The sequence below is a fragment of the Anticarsia gemmatalis genome, chromosome 19, assembly GCF_050436995.1.
Source record: "Anticarsia gemmatalis isolate Benzon Research Colony breed Stoneville strain chromosome 19, ilAntGemm2 primary, whole genome shotgun sequence".
Classification (NCBI taxonomy): domain Eukaryota; kingdom Metazoa; phylum Arthropoda; class Insecta; order Lepidoptera; family Erebidae; genus Anticarsia; species Anticarsia gemmatalis.
Window position 1 is genome coordinate 4,816,703 of NC_134763.1, and position 24,723 is coordinate 4,841,425.

General features: G+C 35.5%; 1 protein-coding gene across 1 annotated transcript in view; it reads right to left on the reverse strand.

The window, feature by feature from the left end:
* The window catches only part of pnt (ETS transcription factor pointed), a 114,345-nt gene that overhangs the window by 77,664 nt on the left and 11,958 nt on the right, over positions 1-24,723 (reverse strand). The window contains exons 2-3 of the mRNA XM_076127189.1: positions 22,799-22,934; positions 15,247-15,367 (exon numbers count right to left, since the gene is read on the reverse strand). Of these exons, the coding sequence (XP_075983304.1) occupies positions 15,247-15,367; positions 22,799-22,924 (247 nt within the window). The 5' untranslated portion in view covers positions 22,925-22,934. The remainder of the gene's footprint in view (positions 1-15,246; positions 15,368-22,798; positions 22,935-24,723) is intronic.

A 24,723-nucleotide genomic window follows, 5' to 3' on the forward strand; every position in this document is an offset into this window, starting at 1 on the left:
GATGGTTACTCTTCATACGTGTAACAAAGGACAATTTGTATTATTGTTGCAATACGTTTATAATTTTGCGCTTCGCTTGTCCTTGCACAGTGCACAGCGTGGCGTAAGAACGACGATAGAAGGGTTGATACATGACTATTACATTTAATGCTTTTGACAGTTTGTAACAAAATATACTTTGTTATTGTAGAGAATATTATTACAATAATAGTGTTTGCAAGACAGCAAAATTCGCGTAATTTTTAGCTGTCGAGAATTAACAAAGAATATCAATTTTTATCGAATATATTTCGTACAGTCTCTGTTTTTGTTCTTGAGGCTGTATTATTCCAGTATTCAATATGTTAGTATCGTACTGACATAGTATCTTGGGTAGCTAAAGGTCTTGAATGACATTAATGCTATTTCTATCACTTTTATTATGGTTTGAAAACAACCGGTGCTACAAACGACTAAAGTACTTTTTATGGATGAAAACACTTTATCTCTTTGGTATAACTCTAAATCCTAGGTCATTGAATATGAACAACAAAGCATACGTTCTCCTCTGATTACTTTTATAACTTTAGCAAATTACTGCGTGTATGTTGCGTTGTAGTTGTATCAGTATCGAAAGTTACAAGCATAAAACTATTAGAACAGTAGCTACGCGCTCGTAAAGATATATGTATGCTTTCGAATTATATTGTAATTATCATGTCATATACAGTTTCAACTATCCAATAATAATTATGAACGCTTAAGTACATGTCAACTTAGTAAATGAAGACAAGATACTTTTACAAAATCCCAGCGCACAGTGCGCCGCCGTGAGATATAATTAGTTTCACCATGTTTCATTATGACAGGCGGATTTAAAAAATCATAAGCCATAAAAAATTACAAGTGAACCGGAAATGCAGATCGTAGACGGAGCGCGCGCGGGCCGGACGTGCGCCCGCGCAACTGGGTCAGTTTATTTCTGTTTTGGCGGGAACCTGGCCGGAAGGGACGCCATTGTGGATGTGCCGGGAAGCCCGGAAAACACAGCCGCCGGATTTCTAGCTAGTGAAATCTTACACGATGCGCGCTGTAAGCGATGTCTAAAGTATTGTCTCAATGTTGACACATCGCGGCTCAGATTCGACATTTTTCTTTGGAAGTAAATGTAGCCGAACGATTTGAAGAGCTAATTTTGTTGTAATTCTTAGATCTGTAGACGAGCATGTAACATTGCGGGCATCTAATGAGTTCCTGCAAGTAAACTTGAAACTGTTGCACCCGTTTGTTGTTTCTTTAATTAAAGCTGCACAAACCAATTAATCGATCCGTGAAGTTTTCGTGTGAATTCATAAGTATGGGGGTCATATTTACCCCACATGACGTCGATGCGGGCGTTCGCAATAACATTCTCGCAAAGACTCGTAAGGACTCTCAATTAAAATTAATTAAAGACAATTTAGCAATCCCTGAAAATAAATGGTCGGTTGACAATAAGCGAGATTTATTAATTGACCAAAGTTGTATGATTCTGGAGATGTCACGCATCGTTTTACTTCGAAAACGTTTCGTTTTGCTTTGAATATTTCTGAGTGATAGCCACGATTAACCATAAGTATGGTAGTTGAATATTATGTACGTTTTATGCTAAAATGATATGATGGTAGTGTCAGTTCGTGGTGACAGGCGAGGCGTGACTGGCAGGTGCGTGCCCATGTTCCCACATTATCGACTCCTTGCGAACAACGATGCCATCACACAGACCATTATGTGCTTTTCATACTTCGTAATTTGATGCTAGACGCCAAGCTTTCCATATTTTTACCATTTATGAAGCAAATGGAGAATATTTACATGAGCGGCAACTTGCGGCTATGTCGTTGGAATACCTTGAATATAGTCTACTGTTTACTGTCTGGCATTTGAAACTCGACCAGGAGATCATTATTATGTACGTACGCAATGCAAAACTCAAATTGTTGTTCAGATACACACAAGAAGTGTAACTAACTAAACATTGAAGTTGACAAAACATCAAAGAATTTTCCTCGAAACAACGAAAAATCTCACTAATCGTTTTCGTAACAGCGGAAAGCATTTGTGAAATGTTTCTTACGCATTATGATGGAATATTTACTAACAATGATCACAATGCGGTATAAACCAAAATATTAGTGGACGGTGGTGGCGAGGACGGAGTTCTACGAAGCGAACTCGAAGGAAACGATGCAACATCGGGTGCGTGCGTCACTCACTGCACACGTCTGCATTACGCGTATGACATTTACTTATTACTTGAATCAAACAATAAAACAAATGTCACTATATGCGAGGGAAATAAAACTTTTCAGGCATGATATTTTGTTAATCAGTAATTCACAAGACAGTCTTCCAACTAGTACCTACTAAGTCGATAAAGAGAATAAGTGTTCAGTAAGAATAAATATTTATAAATTAAATGGACTTTCACGTTTTTGTAAGAGCAGCATTTATATATCTGAAGCTATTAGCTTAATCTGTTTAGAGAAAACGTAATAACAAACAAACATTATCGTTAATTAAGTATACGTACGCGTCGATACACTTAATGTATCACCACATGCAATAGTAATACGTAATTAAGAGCCTAATGAGAGCTTTTAGCGAGCAAAGCATTCAGTTGATAGCCTACACGCGACCATTGTTACTTACGGGAACTTGTGTACATCATTATTTAAACAACTTCACCCGCCGAGAAATATGGAGGATAGACTCATTTGTAAACAAATTACTTTTGGAAATCGTAGTTTTAATTTAGATAAAGTCATAAATCGGTAGGAATTTATTGTCAGGTTAGTTCAATTAAGATTGTTCTTCTATACTAGTTTAGTTGTTGCTTCACTGTTTAAATTGATCTAACCTTTTCATGTCTTGTCATGTCATCTAACCTCTTCATCAATTCATTCATCATACCAATTATTCAATTTCACTGCAGTGTTTTCCCACTGGACGGTATTTACTCAAATGTATTTAGGGAGATTTTGTTGCACATAGGGATTCCCAACTTGATAATATATTCCCTACGTTTAATACATTTGACTAATCAGGAAAACAATTGAAACGTGAGCTAAGACTTATACGGCATTTCGAATCAGTTATCGCCGCCAGCACCTGTTTATATCTTAGACTTCTATAACGTACCTAGTGCATACTAGACACTAAACAGGTAGGCGCACAGCTGCCGATTTACAGTTATACACCGTGTTTTCTACAGAAAATAATAAATCGCACTTCAGAATCTCAATTTACTGAGTCTTAACATTGCTTTATAAATAAATCATTTATATTATAATCGTTCATATAACGGAATACTTCATGTCCAGTAAAAACGATTCAGAGAAAGCTTGTAATTATTGCAACGGACTAGATTTCGGTATTACAAGGGACAATGCTTGAAAACGTGACGAATCCTGAATACGTTATTGTCTTATCTTTTACTTGTTTCTGCAACCCGGTATTTCCTGTCTTTGTTCAATAATTTAACACTGTGTCTTTAGCACTTAATTGTTGCCTTCAGCATTCGTTGCAGAAATGTATTCTCTGACCAAGTATCACAACTTACTTTATCTTTAATAAACGTACTAGACATCGCTACTGTTACTCAAAATGTATTTAATTAAATACTGCTCTCGCTACGGTCACTATTGAAATATCGATATTGATTTTCCGCTACAACAATTACTTTTCCGAACGGAAGCAATCACGTTACAAATCACTAAGATAAACAGACGTTTGATGAATGAATCTGAACCAAAAAGGTTCTAAAACAACAATTAAAGTAACGGTCGGCGTCAGAGAAGCAAGAAATAATTGGTATAGCTTACGATATTTCGTTACTTAACCTTATACCGAGCGTGGTATTTAGCAGTTTGCTCATTAACAATAAATTAATCAAGCTAGGCCTCCGCCCCTAAGACACGCCTCGGGCACTTTGACGCCTCGGATTGCACAGAATCCCTGCTACCATAGAATTATCGGTGATATTATTTATGACTATAAATTGGTATCGTAATGTGATTTTAAAATTTATTATTGCGAGATTGCTTGTGATTCTGCTTGCTGAATTAAATATTGTCTAATTAGGAAAATAACAACTGCTTGTTGGAATTGTGTAGAATAAACTACATAATTAAACACTAAACAGTATTAAGTATAGTTAGATAGCTTCAACTTATTTGATAATAATAGAGATAATAATAATATGTGTTAAGTAAATCTGTGTCTTATTACATTCTTAAATGAACACATGCATATGGCACAATTGAAAAAGAGGATTGGCTTTTGTCGTAATTTTGTTACATAAAAATAACTCAGAAGAGTAAGACAAAAGTAATAAGTACATATGTCAAAAATTGTTTTATTTACCATTTTATAAAAATGTAATACTCTACAATCGGTGGTATCGAAAGTTTGACATTAAATAGATACTGCAAAATGATTCCAAGGCGCTAGTAGTCGATAGTTGATAGTGGTGGAGAATCGTGATACAGGTCTATGGTCTTAGAATAACATAACTAATAATTATTATTTTATAACCAGCTGTGTACGTCCATTCAAATACTTTTATTTTTAATCAAGCTCCACCATGTCGTTTTAATTGTGGTTCCTAGATTTCTGCATTGTTATTAAAATATCGATATAATATTTCTGCAATGCTTCTATAATATCTATTTTAAGACTATTGCAATTAAACCCCAGTAATTATTGTTTGCGTTATTGATTCTTAAGAAATATTAATCCAATCCCAGAATTTATTTTTTTATAAACATTCTTGGTTATTCTCTACAATAATATAATTAACAATTTTGCTGTAAATATCAGTATTACGTATTTAATTTATGAATTGTATACCTGAACTTATAAATTTGTTAAAACTTATCTTTTTATCCATAACAACGAGTGATTGAATGATTACAATTCATATTTATTGTTACAATCAGTATACTTTATGATTTGTGCAAACTGAAATAATCACACATGAAAGAAAAGTTGGCTCATTCGCGAGTGTATATCGAGCATTGCTTTTACACAGTAAACTAGAAGCGGGTGACCTATCGACAAGAAAGAGGTGAACTTTATTAACTGACATCAAAGAGCAAAACCTCCCTCGACTCGTGTCGCCGCAGGAATTTAATTTTTGTTCCACTTTTATTGAATATCGCCGTCGGCTCGGTCACTCGGTAACTCACTTACTCTTAATTACGTAAGGTTTTTAAAACTTGCTCAAACAACGCAGTTTTGAGCGCTCCGAGCTTTTAAAATTAATTGTTCGTTTATTGGCCTTTACGGAAAAATAGGGACCTTTTGTGTCATTCGAGGTAGATCGCTTGTAGGATGCTCTGTCTGGCGTTGTTTTATTACGATATTAAAATAGTAAAATATATTTACAGCCAGTCAATGTTTTCATATAAGACAGTATCTATACTTGTAAGAAAATCATAAAGTGACATCTAATCTTGTATGAATGCTGTAATAAGTTCCTCTTATGAGTTTAATTACTTCTAATGAGATTATTACGGATGATGCACTTGTTTTTAGAAGGAAGGGTCCACACTCCGCAGGCTAATGTTGTTCGTTAATGAGTTTCTATTTCACTATAAAAATAAAAAGATATTTTTTTTGCAAGGCAACGATATTTTAGAAAGGTGTTACATAGAATATGCTTCAGTAGCAACTGTCCAAGCAGGATAATTAGATCGGAATAACTAATATGTAGAATGTTAACGTTTGTAAAACTTGTGTAAGTTATTGTATTGTTCTCAATAAATATTTGATTGTTAAATTTTCTATGTCTATGTTTCTTATTCATATTGGAATATTCGACATTTGATAACGTGTCGAGTAAACCTAATCAAATGATAGCTACTGGTTTGCCCTTTATACCACTCTTAGAAACTCCTTTACATCGTGTAATATATAAAATGGTGTAACGTAAAAATGTATAAAAGATAGCTTCTTATTATATAAGAGTTCGATACCCGTATGGCTGGATGCGTTGGCATAGATTTTTGCTTCCTAAGCTTTGTGTGCAAGTGGCTATTGAATAAAAGTTGAGTGCGAGAAGTCGATTTTCGTTTTTAAGCAAAGAGTTCTGTCTGGATGGATCGACATATTGCTAGCTAAGAGTAATTGTTATTGATGACGTCTGACTTGACTAAACGCTTTGGCCGATTTACATCTTATAAGACCAAAGTTCATATTGATAGACATTTTGCTGAACATTCTTAATATTCTCCAAAAAATTTAAATAGCAGAGTTGAACGCTATGGCTCATGCTTATATTATGATCTCTCTGCTGAAGCCGAATAACAAAAATAAAAGACCTAATTTCTGTCAATGTAGTTCACCTTTTCCTTTCTCTCAGAGATCTGAAACCATTTTTTATCAAAGTATTCGCGCAAATAATCATTTAAATATTATTATGATAATTTTTATGTGATAACGTAGGAAGTAATGATTCTCTTCCTTCCTCCTTATTAAATTGGCAATAAACTTTTTTAAGTACCTCTTTATTTTAACGGGTGCCAGCAATGGCCAGCATGAATGAACGGAACGGAAGCGTATTAAACATCTCGTTTGGCACTTTACGATATGATATTTTTTAATTGATACAAAATCCTAGAGGCTTTTTATTGGAAAAGCGGAACTTTCTCAATAACGGAGTGTACGGCGTGGGGTGCGTATGTGTGTGTATTTTGAGTATTTATAGTAAAACATGTTGAGGTGTGTGACGGTGTGCGTGTTCAGGATCAGTGGCCGGCGCGCGCGCACCTGCCGCGCGGTTCCCACGCCTCGCCGCCCGCGCGCCACCCCCCCGCGCTCCGTGACGTCACATCCACATAAACAACGGTCCGCAACACGAAGCTTGTTTTGTTTTTTGACGATAGCGTTTACGAATATTGAGGAATAAAATTAATTTAAATATCTGATTAATTAATTGATAAAACATTTTAATTCTCTCTAATAAATAGGCAAATGAAATAGATAACCACAATATGAACGGTACGATGAAAGCAATTTAACTTATTTAATTTGAATTAGGAAGATAAAAATGATTGTAAATATCCGGTTGATTGGACGTTTACATCGCGATAATTTACACGACTGTCTATTTCCGCTCTCAGGTTGTACTTAGGTACCGAGTAGGTACCTACCCAGCGTCTAAATAATATTACGACCATGAATTAAATAAAAATATTGGCGGACAACATTCGATATTTATTTTCCGTAGCTAAAGATCTTTAAAAAACGTGTTTCTTATTGCCTGTGTCACTGAACACTCGAAGTCAAAAATTAAATTTATTTTACTGGATGAATGGAAGAATTGAATGATCGAAAGCGATATTGTTATTGATTTTATCGATTGTGAATTAATATAACGAAATAACCTACCCAAAACTGTTTATAGTGACAAATTAGAAATGTTTTTTTATCGAAATCAACGTTAAATGCTTATCATTTAATATAAAATATTTATCATACAACCACGAAATGTCTTAAAATTTCTCTTTTATTCCTTAGTTGTTTAAGTAGGCAGCAGTCAAATCATTCTGTAAAATATTACACAAAATAATAAGAATAGATTCTAATGAAAAGTAAAGTAGCTAACAACGCCCTCTAGCGAAAGATTAACGCATTGATTTTAAATTCTGCGCCCACTGCCATCTAGCGGAATCATTGAGAACTACGTTGGCCGGGCTACGGACGGTGTGAACACATTTCGATCGTGATCGTTGCGATAGATGGCGCTGTGGGTTTTTAAATGAAAACCGGAAAGAAAAGCGTAGGTGGCGGGCTTCTACCTTCAACAAACCATTTTGTGCAATCTTATATGACATAGATACAACACAATTTATTCTCAAATTATAATCTTTAGGTATGGTTATATTTAATAAAAAAAATAGCCCATAAACTTAATAACGTAAGTAGATAGGTGAAGTGCAAACTTTTAAAGTCAATTTCAAGAAGGTATCCTCTTCAAGATGCTATGCCATGGTTTCAATCTATGCTATGATTGCAATCCTAGCCATCCTCCAAAGATAGTAAAATAACTTTGTGAACTGTTTATGGAACTTTTTGTAGATTCTATATTATTGGAGTATTTTACCTAGTTATGTAGTAAAAGAACTGTAAGATAATCAAGGGGCATAAAAAAGCATATAGGCTGTTTGGTGAAGCCCAATTTGTCAAGTATTTTCGTTCAAAATGCAAAGTGAAACTGTAATTTATTAACGTCATATCCTTATAAACACACTCACTTGACCTACGGACTCATCAATGGATGGTACTATAAATACGGGATATTTATAGCATTAAGATCGAATTTCTTTTTGTTTCACTAGATGATTTATTATTACAATGAAATGGTAATACATAACATGCTTTTGTTTTGTATTTCAAGACAACCACGGTTATATACAGCGTGATGTTTTAACTGTAAGTATATAAGCAATCATTTGCGGCAAGTTGGCAACATTTCAAACGTGTTTGGTATATTATAACGAGTCAGCAATGGATTTATTGCTATTATAAATCATACATTAAGGCACAAACTTTGGAATATTGCGGAAATTTATTATACTGAACTGGAAGACGCAAATGTTGAGATTACCATTTAGGTAAATGCAATTCTGTTATAGATTTTGAACGCCTCACTTCTCCCACACAACTTAAAATGCGCAGTTATCTAGATGATATTTTGGACGAGCATTTAAATACTTATGAAGTCGGTAGATATCCATCTAAATTAAATTAACGAACATCATTCGCAAAACAACGGCAGGTCACCAGGAATGTATCGATTTTTCCACCAAATAAATATTATACCTATGTAGAATAGGTTATGAATTGGCACTATCCTTGCTTTTAGATAAATAATGTCTTGATAATGAGCCTCGCCATTATGTATCAGTGCTCGTATTGACACGGAGACGTTATCGAGCACATGTTTCAAAAGAACGATTTAAACTTTAGTCTCGTATAACATTATGCAACAACGAGAAATAATTTATTCACGAACACTCCAAGTGTTGGGTTGACAAACCTTCGATGAAAAGGCTTCGTAATTTTTATTATTTAGTTTTATAAAATATGATTTTATATGTGCGTAGAGGCGTTGAGATGGCAGATTAGTATGCAAAGTGCACGGTAGCCGAGCAGTACGGAGGTGACGAACACCCCATTTAGATGCGTAAGCGCATACGACGACGTGCCGCGCATGTGCCACTACGTTATAAACATAATAAAGTTTACTAAAATTAATAAAAAAGCCTCTTTACCTGATGTTAGCGGTATCCTACGTACGCCTATTCCACATAGCCGAACAAATTAAATATCTACATCGTCCACTGTCTTTGTATTACTCAGTCCGTGATACACAAACTTATGAATGAAGTTATCTATAGCGCTTTTTTTTCAGTGTGGAAATGCAAAGATAAGACTACCTACCAGTCAGCGGAAACAGATTACTTATATAAATTGATATAATCCCATATTATATCTAGCTACACAATCAGTTAGAAGATAAATGATAACAGTGGGAGATCATTGATCAAAAAATGTATGTATTTTATTGTACGGTGATAGTAAACATGTGTTTAAAATTGTACTGACTGATGACTGGATGTTATTTTTCTAGATTTTGCTATCAACTCATTCATATAAAGGCTCAGTTGAGTTCTAATACTTTAGAGTTTGGGCATACTTAATAGGTACCTGATGTTGCTCGACTATTTCCGGCTTAACTGATAGCATTGTCAAGACATGCGGAAAGCAATGAAAACTAAGTGGAAAAGCTATTACCTAATACCTTAACTTATGACGTTTGTTTCTAAATATAAATATGAACTCGACGTTCATACATACACATTTTCATTGACAACAAGGTTTAATAATGGATTCACTATAGGGCTTTTAATACTGTAATCATTTTCCTCTGGCAACTGTAAAAATTGAATGGATAAACGAGTTGTAAGATAGACAAATCGCAGGACAGGCTAATCAACAAGTGGCGGTCAGCGTTGACCGACAAATGGAGCAACATGTCCGTTGACTGCTCCGCTCGCGGTACTAGGCGCACAGAGCACTTGTAGAGCTTTCGCTTAGCTCGCGCTCATTCACCAACCGCTTTTATGAATGAACTTGTATATGTGTGCGTATTCCGATCATGCCGACCTCTCGGCTGTGTGTTTACACGTGTTTATTTCAACCAACGTGGTAGGCATTCATGAGAATTTCCTTGTGTCAACAACGACTGGCTTCGACAGAAATAGTTGCAGCTTTGTGCTTGCAAAGTTGCGAACTAGCTGTTTTGAAAGTTTAAAATAATTCGCTTGAACCTTGTCGAAGTTGGAAACGAAACAAGCTCTATCGGGTAGGAATACTAGTAATAATAATCTAGGTAAATTTAGCTACATTATTCTGCCACAAAATGACTATTCGTCTTAACTTGTACGTCTGAAAAAGTAGGGTGGGTTATACAAAAACTAGGTCGGTCTAGATGGCTACATAAAATAACGTTAGTTGCTTTCGAAATAAATTTTCCCATAACGCATTAAGTGATAAATCAAATTAATATGAACTTGTCACCATTGATTATGGCTCCACCATCTGACACGCAAGTGGTACAGAGCTTCAATCCACATGTGCTGCTCAATGTTGAGCAAAAAATTAAAAAATCCATCTGTAAGCGAAACTAGACGCTCAAAGAGAAAAAATAAAGATGAAAATTACATTTTTAATAAAAACCAGGTGACATTCGAAACTTGGTTTCGACTCGATCGAGCATAAAAAACCGCTTAGCACGCTATAATATTATGTTACATTATAATGACGATTTTTATTACCGTATACATCTACGATAATGTCTATAAATACTTCCAAATATGCAGTTATTATACAAAAGATGCTGCTTGTCTTAAATTGATTTCTTGTTTTTTTTCATTTTTAGTGATTCATACCAAAATTGGAAATGTCGAATTGTAAACTAGTATAATTTGAAATGTTGACATATAGGTTTAAAAACGCTTCTTTGTTCAAATTCTGTGATGATCACATCACCTAGTTTTGGATTCCCAATTTTCATCATAGAAGGACATATGAAGCAGTAAAACTTAGCATGAATGAAAATTGTCAGCTCTACATTGTTGGGCATGACCTAAAACTTAGTCGCATGTTTGTAAACAGACTGTTAAATATTGTTTTCCAAGTAACCGTCTGTAACTTTAGTAGTTATGCGACTAAAGTATACACAGTGCGAGGTGTAGTTTTGGCAACATCCTGTGTAGGGATCAACATACGTGGGAAGTGGACACCGCAACATCCTCCGAGCTGGACATGGCCGCCGACGACTTTTCGCATTTTTAACTGCATTTTTATGGATTTATTTCGAACGTGTTTATGCACTCGCTACATAATAATATTACTTTGCAAGCAAACTTGTTCAAAGCACATTACAAATTAATGTTACTGAAAGTAGAGCGTGGAATCCGATGCAGTTCAGTCAAGGAAGCATATCAAAGTTTTTTAATTCTGTAATAAAACAATATACTTACATACTGGGATAAATCCCCAATATAAAAAATATTAATCGATACCGATCTCAAAATCAGTTTATTCTAACTTTAGCCTTATATCAATCTACACAAGCGTGGGATAAAAAAATATTGATTTTATTATGTATCGGTGTTTTATGCTTACAATGTGAACATCAATAGTATGTAATGTGCGCATTATAATTAAGTACTTAACCAATTAAATATACAATAATATGCAATAAAAATAATTATAATGCAGATAGTATATGAATCATATCGACAGGCAAGTGTTGATAGCGTCGAACAAATTGTTCCCATTGTTCCCTTTAGCTAGAACTCGGAGATAACAGCTACTGACAATTTGTAATTTCATTATTATCATATTCTCGACGTTTTCACAACGACACGCTTTATTTATAGCACTATTTTGCTCCAACTCGAAATAAATGTATAATATTTCCATCATCAGTTAATTTCAGTTTCAGTTTTTAAGATATAATTTAGTTTAGTTGCTCCAAATGTGCCACTAATTGCCTGGTTAACTAGTGTTCGAGATAAAAAATATAAACAACATCGTCGAAGCCAGTGTTCTTTGTACCGATGTTTTATTTGGAACGTTACACAATTCTCAGTAGCAGTCGTTAACTTTTCACTAACAGAAAGAAAATATATTTTAATGATAAGAGTAAGAGACATGTAAAATTGGGAACACAAGTATTTTGTTGGCAATTGATCCGACGGTACCTCTAAGTGTCTGAAGTGTTAGTGCGAATCTCCGAGGGTGGTCCATTCATAGTGAAACCAATACGGAAACATAACGCTTTACAAAACGTGTACAAAGAAGCGTACATCGGCAACATCGAGGGTGGTTCAATACTAATGCAATGGTTAATAAGTTGGAAGCTTTGTAATTACCGCGCGCAGACGCCGCGACCAACTCAATCCGCTCGGAACCGCTCATGTTGCATTCATATCAACCTCCATTCATGCCAGCTTCGACAAGCTTTGTTTGTTACATGACTGAAGGAAAATCCGGTAACTAGTTTATTAATGAAATATTTTAATGAAGCGGATAATTTGCGGTTGTGATTGCAACTTCCGATCAATTGAGCGTTGTATTTGTTGATATCGACGGTTTATACCTATAACTGCGAATAGTAAACAACTGGCATTATACGCTCTATAATACGTTGTTTTTTGTCCTTGCGTTTAGAATATGTATTTGGCTCACGTGTGTAAGATATATGTCGTTCCCACGTAAAATGCAGACGGACAGGGAAAACAATGGGCCCGTATATCGGCCCACCCTGAAGCGACACGGCTGCGATACTCTGTGGTGAGGTCGATGCACTCACGCACGTTAATTACTTGCAAATACTTTGATGGGAGAGAGACATCATGATTGAGCTTTTAATTAGGTCAACGACTTCGGTCCCACGCTTCAAATTTACAAGATATAAGTGAAACTTCTCTTATTTCGTTAAGTTTAATGAGGGTTGTTTCTTTTGCAATAACTATTGTGTCTGTCAGTGGAAAAGTTAGTTTATTTTTTTGTCAATGATTTACGCGAAGCTGGCAACCACAACACAATAAACAGCATCTGTAAATAGACGCTTTATGTAAGCGTACAGTTTTAGAGCTACGTAAGTTTCACTGAAGGCTAATGAGACAATTGGATTCTGCAACGATCGCGATCGAGCGTTATGAAAGCAATCTGAAACTGCACCCGGTGGCTGTAATAAGGATGCGCCGTATTATTCTATTCGGGCTTCACCTATTTACTGATCATATCTAGGTATAGACTATAGACCCACGTCACTCACGTGTACGTAACTTCAATCAAATGGTTTCTACCTTGGGACATATCGCTCACAAACTACTATAGTAAATATTGTTTGACGTCGCTTTTATGTGGCCTTGTTAATGTTACTAGTTTAGTTCAGTACTTCATTATTTAGAATCTGGGACTAAAATCAATTTATGGGCTATAGCTATAGTAAAAAGGTTTCAAAGGGTTTCAAATTTAAAAGAAAAGGCAATAATTGTTACTATTACCTATGATACACGGTCTCCACCAATTTATTTTATTCTGTAGGTTTTCCCATTAGTCAAAACTATTCGATATCGTTATTATGTGGCAGCGGAAGTTTATATCAGTTTAAATTTTTCAGTTCAATTTGGTTCGTTGTAGTAAAGTACACATTTTACGTAAAAAATGTTGACAAATCTTAATGTTATCTATTGTTTGACTAATGATTTGTTTCGTCACGAAACGCATGAAGATAAAGTTACCTACTATGATGTCACCTTGTCACATGTTGCGGATTAATTTGGAAAACATATTTTATGAGAGAAAAAGATAGCCATATGTGTGAAGGAGTAAAGCTTGAAAACAAAGTTTAATTCGATGTCCTGAAGCGCGATTCTAAACAGTCCGCATTTTCGAGTATCGAGACTTTGACACTTAAAATCTATTGCAAAAATAGTTTCTACGAGGCCCGCTAGAGGCGCTGAACGAATTGATATACAACATTTCTCAATAGCTAGCCGATTGTCGATAATCGATAGTAGTAGAGAATCGAGGTAGGTACTAATGTTCTGCCTGCAACTTTCAGTTTGCAAAATTACAATCATTAGTTACTTCGACAATAAGTTACAAGTTTACCGCAATAAATATACGAGATAAAAGGTCACAAAGGTGTTTGTATATTGGAAACTGGTTAAGCTCACATCCGTTAAGTTTACACCTAATGAGAGTTTCCTTCTTATTGCAGGCACTTCTTGGCAGGAAAAGTGAAATTTTAGAAGAATTATTTGAATACATTCTACGTTGGAAGGTTTACTATAAAAGAGCTAATCTAATTTTTTACAGTAAAATAGAAAACGCATGATATGTAAATGAATGGGGTGCTTCGTTCATTAAACATAGCTTAACTATATAAAATATGATGTATCAAAGTAAAACGAGCACTTAGAATGAAACAAGATGTGATTGATGGGTCTGAACTTGATCTACTTAATACTGTCATCTCGATCAATCATGTTACAAAGTGTTAAGAGTAAGAGAGACAAAATTGCAAGTTACCGGACGTTGGCAACAAGGCGCGGACAGGACACACGACCGGACACATCGCAGCGGAGGAGCCGGTTCCGTCCCTCAGTGATTTACTAGCGAGGAGATCACAGATCACACCTAACCTTCCACTGTCAGGATAACGTTGTTACGATAAACGATTTGCACATCACTTCACATCACACGCGCTACTCTGCAGTGCCTTTATATAAGTCACGGATTAACTTTACGTTAAAGATTACTTTGTTTGATACTGCGATTACATTATGAATGAAAGAATAATCTTTATGTACTAGATTAGGCGAGGATGCGGAAAATAACGCATTATGTTTTTGAATAAACAAACAAATCTTTTAAACCGGTTGATGACATGTAGGAACTGTGTGCCAAATTGGCGCCAAGACAGTTTTGCGGAAACATAACAAACTGAAGGCGTTAAAGCTATTATGCGTACTGTTTTTTTGCATAATGCTACACTACTACTATACAAAAAACTGAAATATGTCTTATCTGATGGATTCCTAGCTATATTTTCTATGTTCTAATTGCGTATTGTGTTTGTCAAATGCTCATTGCTACAAACTTGAATTAGTATAACTATGGTAGAATTAAAACACTTACCTAGCGAAGCCTCCGGGTCGGAGAGGTCGGAGAGCGAGGGCACCTTCTGCATGGTGCGCGGCTCCTCCGCTTCAGGCGGCTCCGTCTTGATGCCATCAGCAGCGCCGCCACCCTCATCGCACTGCAAACATACTCTATTTAACCATTCGTCTTTTACTGTAGAAGATGAGTTGCCCTGTTCCACATAGCGACGGTCCATGGGCATCTAGAAGGTGTCTGAGTTGAAAGTAGTCGTCAGAGACATGTCACAGCATTAAGATGTGAGATGCTCTCCAAGGCTCTATGTATTCTCAGCGTACCTTTGGATATGGACAAAAGAAATAGTTGTACCCTTAAGAAAAAGAAAATAGGATTGTAGGTACCTATTAACATTTTCCTTGAATCAATTTGTAATCTTCAATTCAGTTACCTAGTAATTTAGTCATCATTTTAATCTATTAAGGTACTGTTTATTACGATTTGGGAGATATCATGCATTAATGTCATCACGACAATAATTTATAATTATTGATAAACAAATAAAGTAAAATTAAGGCTAATATAAAATACGTTGTCATGTGATGTTTATCGTTCCTATTGTAATCGTAGACGAAACGAACAAAGACTCGACGTTTAAGTGGCGCAGATAAAAACATACCTACTGATATAAGTGATACTTGAAATAGGCTCTAACTTTATAAAAATTCCAGTATGTGTTCAAAAGAGGATATTATTTTATATGGGCAGTGGACAGGCGCGAGTCGGTGATAGCATCGTTCGGTAGACGATACAGTATGCTGGCCACATACAAGCCCCGCTTCCGTTCGCTCTTCGGACATGCGTCGCTTAAAAAAATATTCACAACACAATGGTTCAAAAGATCCTTTGATCTATGTTCATTCTTATTCAAAAGAATAAAGTATACGCGAGAAATAAACCCGACAGGCGTCAAGGTTTCATAGCCAGTATATTTTTATACAAGCGAAAATGAAATACCGATGTGAACACCAGTTAAAAGTAACGCGCTTAACCGCATTCGTGGTTTCTAATTGATTTGTATCAAATGAAAATGAGGTGAATACTAAATAACACACCATCGGGTATGAAAAGTATGCAATTAGACTTAATTTTCTTCACATGTTTCAAGTTAAATACATTGCTAACTAATAGATGTACTTACGCAAATTATATTGGTCATAGAGCTACATAGTAGCTTATTTAATAGTAATTTTAATGATTTACATGTGTTTTAATTAATGTTTTATTGATGCATATAACATATTCATTGTTTAATTTATCAATTATTTTTGTCAATCCTTTAACCTTATTATATGGATCGAAAAAAAATGTAAAAGAAATATTTCTTTAGCATCGTATGTCGATATAATCACACTTATGATTCATGAATACGTAGTTAGCGTCTGAATACGACACATGTTTCGCATGTGCCTCGCTGACCCTTCTCAATTGAATATCTCGTAGCCCATGACACTGCTCCTAATCACAAAGTATATCAATATGGTCCAATAAAAACGTCAAAATCGAATCAGCGTCCCCTCGGGCCAATCATCGCATGTACTACAAACGCTATGACTCTATGAGACCCTACCTACGGGCACATCATTTATAATGCTGTATTCATAAACTACCTTTCATCTTATTTGATAGTTTGGATAACATTTTATTTTCCCTATAGAGCAATAACCAAGCGTGCGACGTTTTTATTTAAGTTTCCCGTTAAGATCTCAAATCGTAAAATTGTAGGCTATTTTAATAATTCACCATCTTTCCTAGCCACTGTTGCATATTATCTGCATAAAAACTACTTACATATTTCGTTTCAGATAATCCGCTTAGAAAAGAAAAGCAATCCATATCCGCTAGAAACAAATGAACCATAACATCTTAATACATCGCTGCATAAATCTTAATGAAGCTGTACGGGTCATAGAGGAACAAATCTGACATGTTAACTGAATGCATATGGCAGAATAATGAATTCCTTATTCAGTGAGCCGTTTGCGTTGATTAACCCGTAAACATTGACGGGGTATTTCTGTTCGGTTCAAAGTGTGGGGTCGGGTCACCCCCAGCTATTTCGTCTTGGCACGTGATTACTAATATCGGGGGGCACGATCCCAATTCACCCGAACACCTCTTATTACCCGAGCTGTCGATTGATGCGCGTCCGACTTGTTTTTTTCTACTTTATTAATTACTTAGGGAAATCCTCTCTTCAAAGGGAAGAGAGGAAGATTTATTGAATTAGAATGCCGTGTTTTTCTTAGATTCGAAGGTGTGTTTAATGGTAGCTACATTCAAAGACATTACAAACTGTTAATACATATTGTTTTGGTTGTAGAACTCACATGGTTGTAAGACCAAGATGAAAGACGTGTTTAATTGCAACTGACAATTTGAAACTAGAAACACGGCCATGAGTGGACGATAAAAGATAGATTTCGAAAGAAAACTATGAAAATTAGCACGTGTAGTTGTCGTTTTGATATTCATTGTCATTAACGAATAACGACATTTACCACAGTGATAAAATAAAACGTATAAATCCGTTACATTAGTAAGACCGTTTACAGGAAAAGGGGACAACTACGAGTTGAATCGCTAGAGCGTTAAGAGGGGAATGTATGACCATAAAGTTTTCTGACGGCGTGATTGTGCTCGTCACATAGTTCGGGGTCATATGCCAAAGACCACACATCAAGCCAAAACCTGCAATATTTATAACATAGCAGATATTAGGCTAGGTCAGTTATTTTTATTAGCACGATCATGTTTCTTCTATCAATGTTTTTATAACCTCTTAGTCAGGATTTGTTATCTGTAATTACTAGTCATTAAATAATATAACTTATGATAAACTTTTTTCTTGTAAATTGTGATTAGCACCTACGCTATTCTTAATTCATTAAATTCATGTGATAAAATCCATCAGTTATCTTTTCAGTATTAATGGCGAACGCACATTTATGAACAATCGATAAAGTTATGAAATTATTAAGTGCCTACTTATTATTCGCAGAAACAATAGACACATAAGTCTATTTTAAAATCTAATCTGAATAATCTGATTGAGATAAACATGTTGTTTCTCAGAACCGGCAACAAGTGGACTAATGTAATCTTATGTTTGTCACTTCTTACATAAATAACATAATCTGTAGCCACAAATATTTTAAACCAAAGGAAAGAAATAAACAGACTATTTGAGTGAGAAAAAAAAGACAGTGTCGAGGTTAAATTGACAATTTGTTGGTCGTTCAGAAACGTTAGTGGGTGATATGTGTGGTGTCGTGATCCTGTCGCCTTGCATCACACGCGTTTCTGAACGTGCACTGATTTATCTACACTTGTTTATCCCCTCGTAATATATCGCCCTTCAAATGGAATTAAAAAAGTAAACTATTGCTAGATTATCTAGTATTAAGAAGAATGATTTGTAACATGTTAAAAAAACGCCGTATAATTTAACTCTACAAAACAACTCACTGTGTTTCTTGTACTTTTTACGCGTGGATAATATGCAATAGGAAAGTGTGAGTGGGTTTGATTGATCGGCTCATTTCTCAGGTTAATGGTCAGCTTATTGTCAGATAATAGCTATTAAAAGCTTAAAGTGACCCAGAATTTTCCTCAAACGATCTTGGTAAACTTTAATTCAGTTTACCACTTTTATTTATAGAACAGTATAAATATTTGCCAACATGACTACATTTTGCTATCAACAATTCTCAAAAGAACAGTATCTTTTATTTACATCGCATGAATTGTAAATGTCTCAACTAGTTTCTTGACTTTTTAAATATTTGGTGAATTTTGTCTAAATATTATGGAATCTGGAATCGGAAGTGTCTTTGTCTCCTTATATTTGAATATTGAAATGAATCACTGAATCTTATCAACGGGTTTTGGATTTAAAACGTCATTTACAGTTAGAAACTACTATCGATTGTTACAAGGTAGAGTTATTTACAAAACATATTGAACATTAACTTTTATCAATGTTATGTGTTGCACTCCGTGTATTCTGCAGAAATATGCATTTTACTATGTCGTAACGTTTTATATGGCTGTTTTACAGAATTCTTTCGATGATTGAGCCGTACGAGCCACAACAATGTTATGAAATGTAAATGTAATTTTATTTCTGTTGTTATTTCTATAGCAGCAATTCTACTTACAAAGCAGTTTTACCTACCTACTTAAAATATGCATTATAAGATTTTCGAATTATATATAAAGCATAGGTGTAATAATGATTAGTCATGAATATTGTAATGTAGGTAAGTTTAAATGGGACTGACATTGTCTCAAACGACCATACAAGGCCCCTCTAAGTAATCAAGATTTCAAAAAAAAGGACGAGAGAAAATGTATCGTTGTTCTTTCTCTTTTCTCTTTCTGAACTACTATCTAAAAATACTACAAGGTAAAAAAATCACAACAAATTCGTCATATCCTGCGAGGCGGACGTAACTAGCTCCCTTTAATTAGTAGCCGGATATCGTAAAGCAGGGCCCTAATGAGACACGCACGGGTGAACCCGATCGTTCCTTGTTATTATATAAATAATAGTTAACTACTGCATCACCTCACCAGGGACATTATTGCGAAGACAATCTCCTGTCAATTTCCGTATATTCTCTATAATAGACATTATATTTATATGAGAATACGGGAATCAACGCGAACACGCATTTTACCTAAGGATGCCTGACGTTTCGACGGAGGTTGAACGCATTCAGCCTGCGACCACGGCCAGTGCCAAGTTTAGAAGTCTGTAGAAGACATTTTTTGATATTCCTTATTCATCCATTTTAACAAGACTAACTACTGGTCTAAAATAAATAGGCTGCCTTTGATATGAGTTAATCAAATCCTAACATCAAGTTTTTTACATGTTGGGGGAATTAAAAAATACTTACGAAAGCCATATAAATTCTTAAATCAAAAAAGTTGGGTGTCGACAAGTGAACGTAAATCACGCCAGCGATTATTGTTTATGGTCGCACCACCGTCGAATGAAGGTGTTAACGTCATAACACTTGACGGCCCCTTCATCTTACCCCTGCCGTTATTAACGAGCTTGCCTTAATATGATTTAATGATAACTCCTCCAACTATAATAAATGTACTCTCTAAATTATAAAGAATCAACACGAGAAAGGAGGCGCATATTTATTTCACCTCGCATGATTTGTATTATATGTAATAAAATGCTTGAGTGAAATATAGCGCTCCCTTATTTAAAACGACTCTAACTAGATACCTAAAAGAAATTAACTGTGAAAAATAGCATCTTCCTCGTAAAATAATTAATTACACCGCTCGTCCAATGTATTACAAACTTAACAGAAACTAAGACTTTTTTGTTTTACGTAGAACCAAAGATAACTTTTTCAGTAGTGACGTTTCGTGCTTTGTGCGTATAATTTCATTTAAGGGGTTACATTTTCAATTCACTCTCAGGGGTAAAATTCAGCGTTAAATCCGTCATCTTATTTACGTTCCGTATAATTATCTCCAACCAATTCGTCACCCGAAGTCCCTAACCCTCTTCAGTAATCATTAAAAAATAATACAATACTGTGTAACCCATTCGTAAAAAGTTCCAAGTCTTTTTCGTCGCAGTCAGCTAATGTCGAAACTCATTAGTGCAGCTTAGCGTCAGTGTCACGGACAAGTTTAAAAATAAAAAAGTTAAAAGAGCGGGATCTTTGAAATAAGAACTCGAGTTTTGTTTTCGATACTTCTTTATTCTAGTTGTTGATTGATTTTCACCGAGCGCGTAAGCTTCTCTATGAAATAAACTACTTTGATTAAAGTAAAACCTGGCATACGAATAAAAACAAACTGCAGGATATTTAAATATTGGTAGCGTACGCAGTTTTATCAAAATTCTTTACCCATAATTATTTTTTGATCACCCTGTTTTTACTGTTTTAAACAGGTTTTCGCTGCACCTACGTTAAAAGATACATGACAACAACAATAGGTGGTATCAAAAAGGACGACACTTAGTGCAAGTTGATCACTGAGTTTACGGTTCGCTGGGCCGTACCGACACATCCGGGGGAGGTTTTGAAGACGACACCATTTCGTCTACATCACAGACTATACTTTATTAACTATTTTTTTTTTATGTAGAAAATGTGGTAAGGCAATACTATTATTATACAATTTGAAGCGAATATGGGGTTGAATATCACGTTTTTATCCAAACCATTTAAATATTAGAACTTACAAATTTATTTTTAGAGCCAGTTTTACCTCTCACTAGAGAGAACAGTTAGTTACAATGTAAACTGTCAAGCTCTGACATCAAAAATACTTGTAAAATACACACACAAGTTTAAATGAGTGACTTAAACACAAATTATTTTGCATTTCTGTGTCTAATGATACAAATTACATTGGCTCCAAGGCCAAGTTACCAGTTTGTACGCCCACATAATTACAAAAACGCTACTGTTTAAAAGAAAAACTCGTTAAACAGCTTACCGTAAGCTCTTATGATTATAGCACGCATCGGAAATGCACACGAGAGCAAATATAATCATAGCCAAAGAGGTTCGTTACAAGTTTACTAGTTACAACCAGTAATAGAGTAAAAACACTCTCTATTTAGTTTCCACGAGTTTCCCATATCTGTTTTTGATAGGTATTTGAATGTAAGAATCCATTTACAACATTCTAAATGCCAATGAACTTGCATGTATAATTTTAGTCGTGATCCTACGAACTTTATAACACTGCTGTACGCCTATCATCACAATGGAGGTGCAATGATTTGTTTACCCATCATATCTATAAAATATAATGTAGATTGGATACAATGTAGTTAGAGTATAAATAAATTTTGCGTAGCACGGTGATAGCCAGATATAGGCCAGCGCCAACACACCTTGGTATAGCTAGTTTTCTAAAGGAAATTATACGCTTTGCATAATGTAACTACTTTTCCACCTCATTGGATATCCTCTTACATTTTATCAGCATTACAAGATTAATGATATGCATTTAACAAGTTCACTGCCGTTTTGAAAACCATTTGTAATATATTTCTTTACAAGGCTTTAGTTTCTACATTGACTCTGTTACTAAGATAATATTGTAACTTGTGTTTTGTACAAACTGCGCATTTCGCTTGTTTTGTTATTCTATTACGACATTTTACGTTTCATATTCGACTTTGGCGGTTGACATTGACGGTCTGTGAACTTTTGACACGAGGTCAACTGAATGGGTATTTAAATTCGATACATATGGGTTTTTTTATGAATGAAACGCATCAATTATCGTGTAGAGGCGCATCGTAATGACTGCCTGATGCAAGACGCTTTAGTTTAAACTTAAGACTCGACGGGAATTCTCAGAAGGCTACCTAAATTATATCAAATGAAATCCGATACGAAATAAGTCCAGTACGACCAGCTAAAGCTTTCAAGTTCTGTTTGTCCTAACGGGTTTTCATAACTCCGCAACCTTGTAGAGTCTAGATCATTAAATCGGTATAAGTGGAAAAAAGTGGTTAATGTGAAGTGCGTGTACTGACCAGATCGAGTCTCAGGCTGAATGAGACGTGTTTGGTGGGCGGCGGCGCGGGCGCGGGGGGGCCCTCGTAGAATGCGGCCTCCTCCAGACCATAGTCCGACTCGCTCTCGGCCCACTCCAGCTTCATAGTGCTGGGGCTGCGAAAACAATATAACATGTTACAAACAAAGCAAAGCCACCTAAGTTAGTAGAAGTTAAAATCTAATATCTACACATCGTAAACAAACTAAAAATATACCATGCCGACAGATCTATGACTGATGAAGAAATAAACTACTCTGGAACAATTCCAAAACAAAAGCTGTATTCAACAAAAAAAGTAATATACCAGTGCAGAATGTGATACAAGTGGTACAACCACTGTGTTTTAACATTAATTTTTATGTTACGAGCAATTGTAACGACTTTACCTCTCGTACAGGTCTTAATAAGGCTTCGGTAACCGCAGGCAGGAGGCTACTCCCGCCAATATTAGACTATCCGATATCACTGTCTCCCTCACACGACATAAACATGAAAGAAATAGTGTAATCATCAAATTGCCGTCGAAGCCTGGCCAAGGGTTCGAACCTGTTCTTCATCTCAAACCTACTCGCCTACTCGTTCTATCCAACTTTTTTGTGTAAAACTCAGCGTAGAAATACTCGTTTTGTTTTAACGCGAGGACGACGTTGGCTCGCTTTGTGATACAAAGCTTTATTGGTTTTAGAATCAATTAACCGTAGGCTGTTTATTCTCCAGTTATCGCACATCTGATATGAAGATTTGTAATTATCATATCAGGGTGGAAATCATTTAAATATCTATCATAAATTATGTTACGCTGACAATATCTTAAATGACATGATTAATGCCTAAATTTAATTGTTTTAAGGCACGCTTCCGGTTAATGACTACGCAACTAACGATTAACGAACGCGCTTGATACAAGGAAATGAAGGGAAACGATAATTTTCTATAAGGAAAAAGTGACATATTGCTAAGAAGTTGAGGTTAATTTTGGAGGTTAGCCATAAAGGGTGCTCCTAATGTTCGTGTTCAGTGAATTCAGCGCTTGATACAGTAAATGTGTCGTCAGATTTCGGCGCGTCTGAAGCCGGGCCGCGGTGTCGTTACGACTAATATCCGCCGGATACGATCCACGATCTGACACCACCCGACGTTATTGTCTTGTAATTGAAACGGCGTGTCGATTTGTTCATTTGAATGTGAGGGTGGTTCGAGGGGCCGAAGCAATCACGGATAACCCTCCGACTTTAAATAAGTCGCCGTAAGTCAATCAAATAGGAAGTAGAGTCACGAGGAAGCAGGGTCACGGGGCGAGTAATCTATAGTAATCGTTTTACAATTACTTTTAAACTTATCCCGACAGATAACTTTTATCCATTTTCACCATGATACAGCATATTTTTTAAAGAAGTTGTTATCAAGTCAGTTTGATATTATGTCACATGATATGCTTATCGGCAATATCTGGATGTCGTTTCCATTCACCAATGAGCCCCGGAAGTATGAATGAATTATTCTCCAAGTCTTAGTCACAACGTCACTGAATAATTCAAACCGTGTAATGTACGAGTATCGCGAAAATGTATGACCGCCCGAAATTACAACATACGCGTTATCTTATCACGTGCCGATAAAACAATCTCTGCGAAGAACACAAATAACGCTTTACATTTATCTACTAATTGTAGTCCTTTCTGAATAATTACGCCGTTGTTTTAGATCATTAGTTAATTTAGATGTATTTATTCAAAGCACTTATTTATTGCAGGCATTCAGGTGTGGTATAATTTGATGGTACGATTACCTACTATAAAAAAGTTGAATGATCTGAAACTTATGAAAATTGATGCTGCAAGTCCAGGAACTTCATAAAGTCGGCACGCAATTTAGCGTGTGGATTTGTCTCCATGTCGCGTG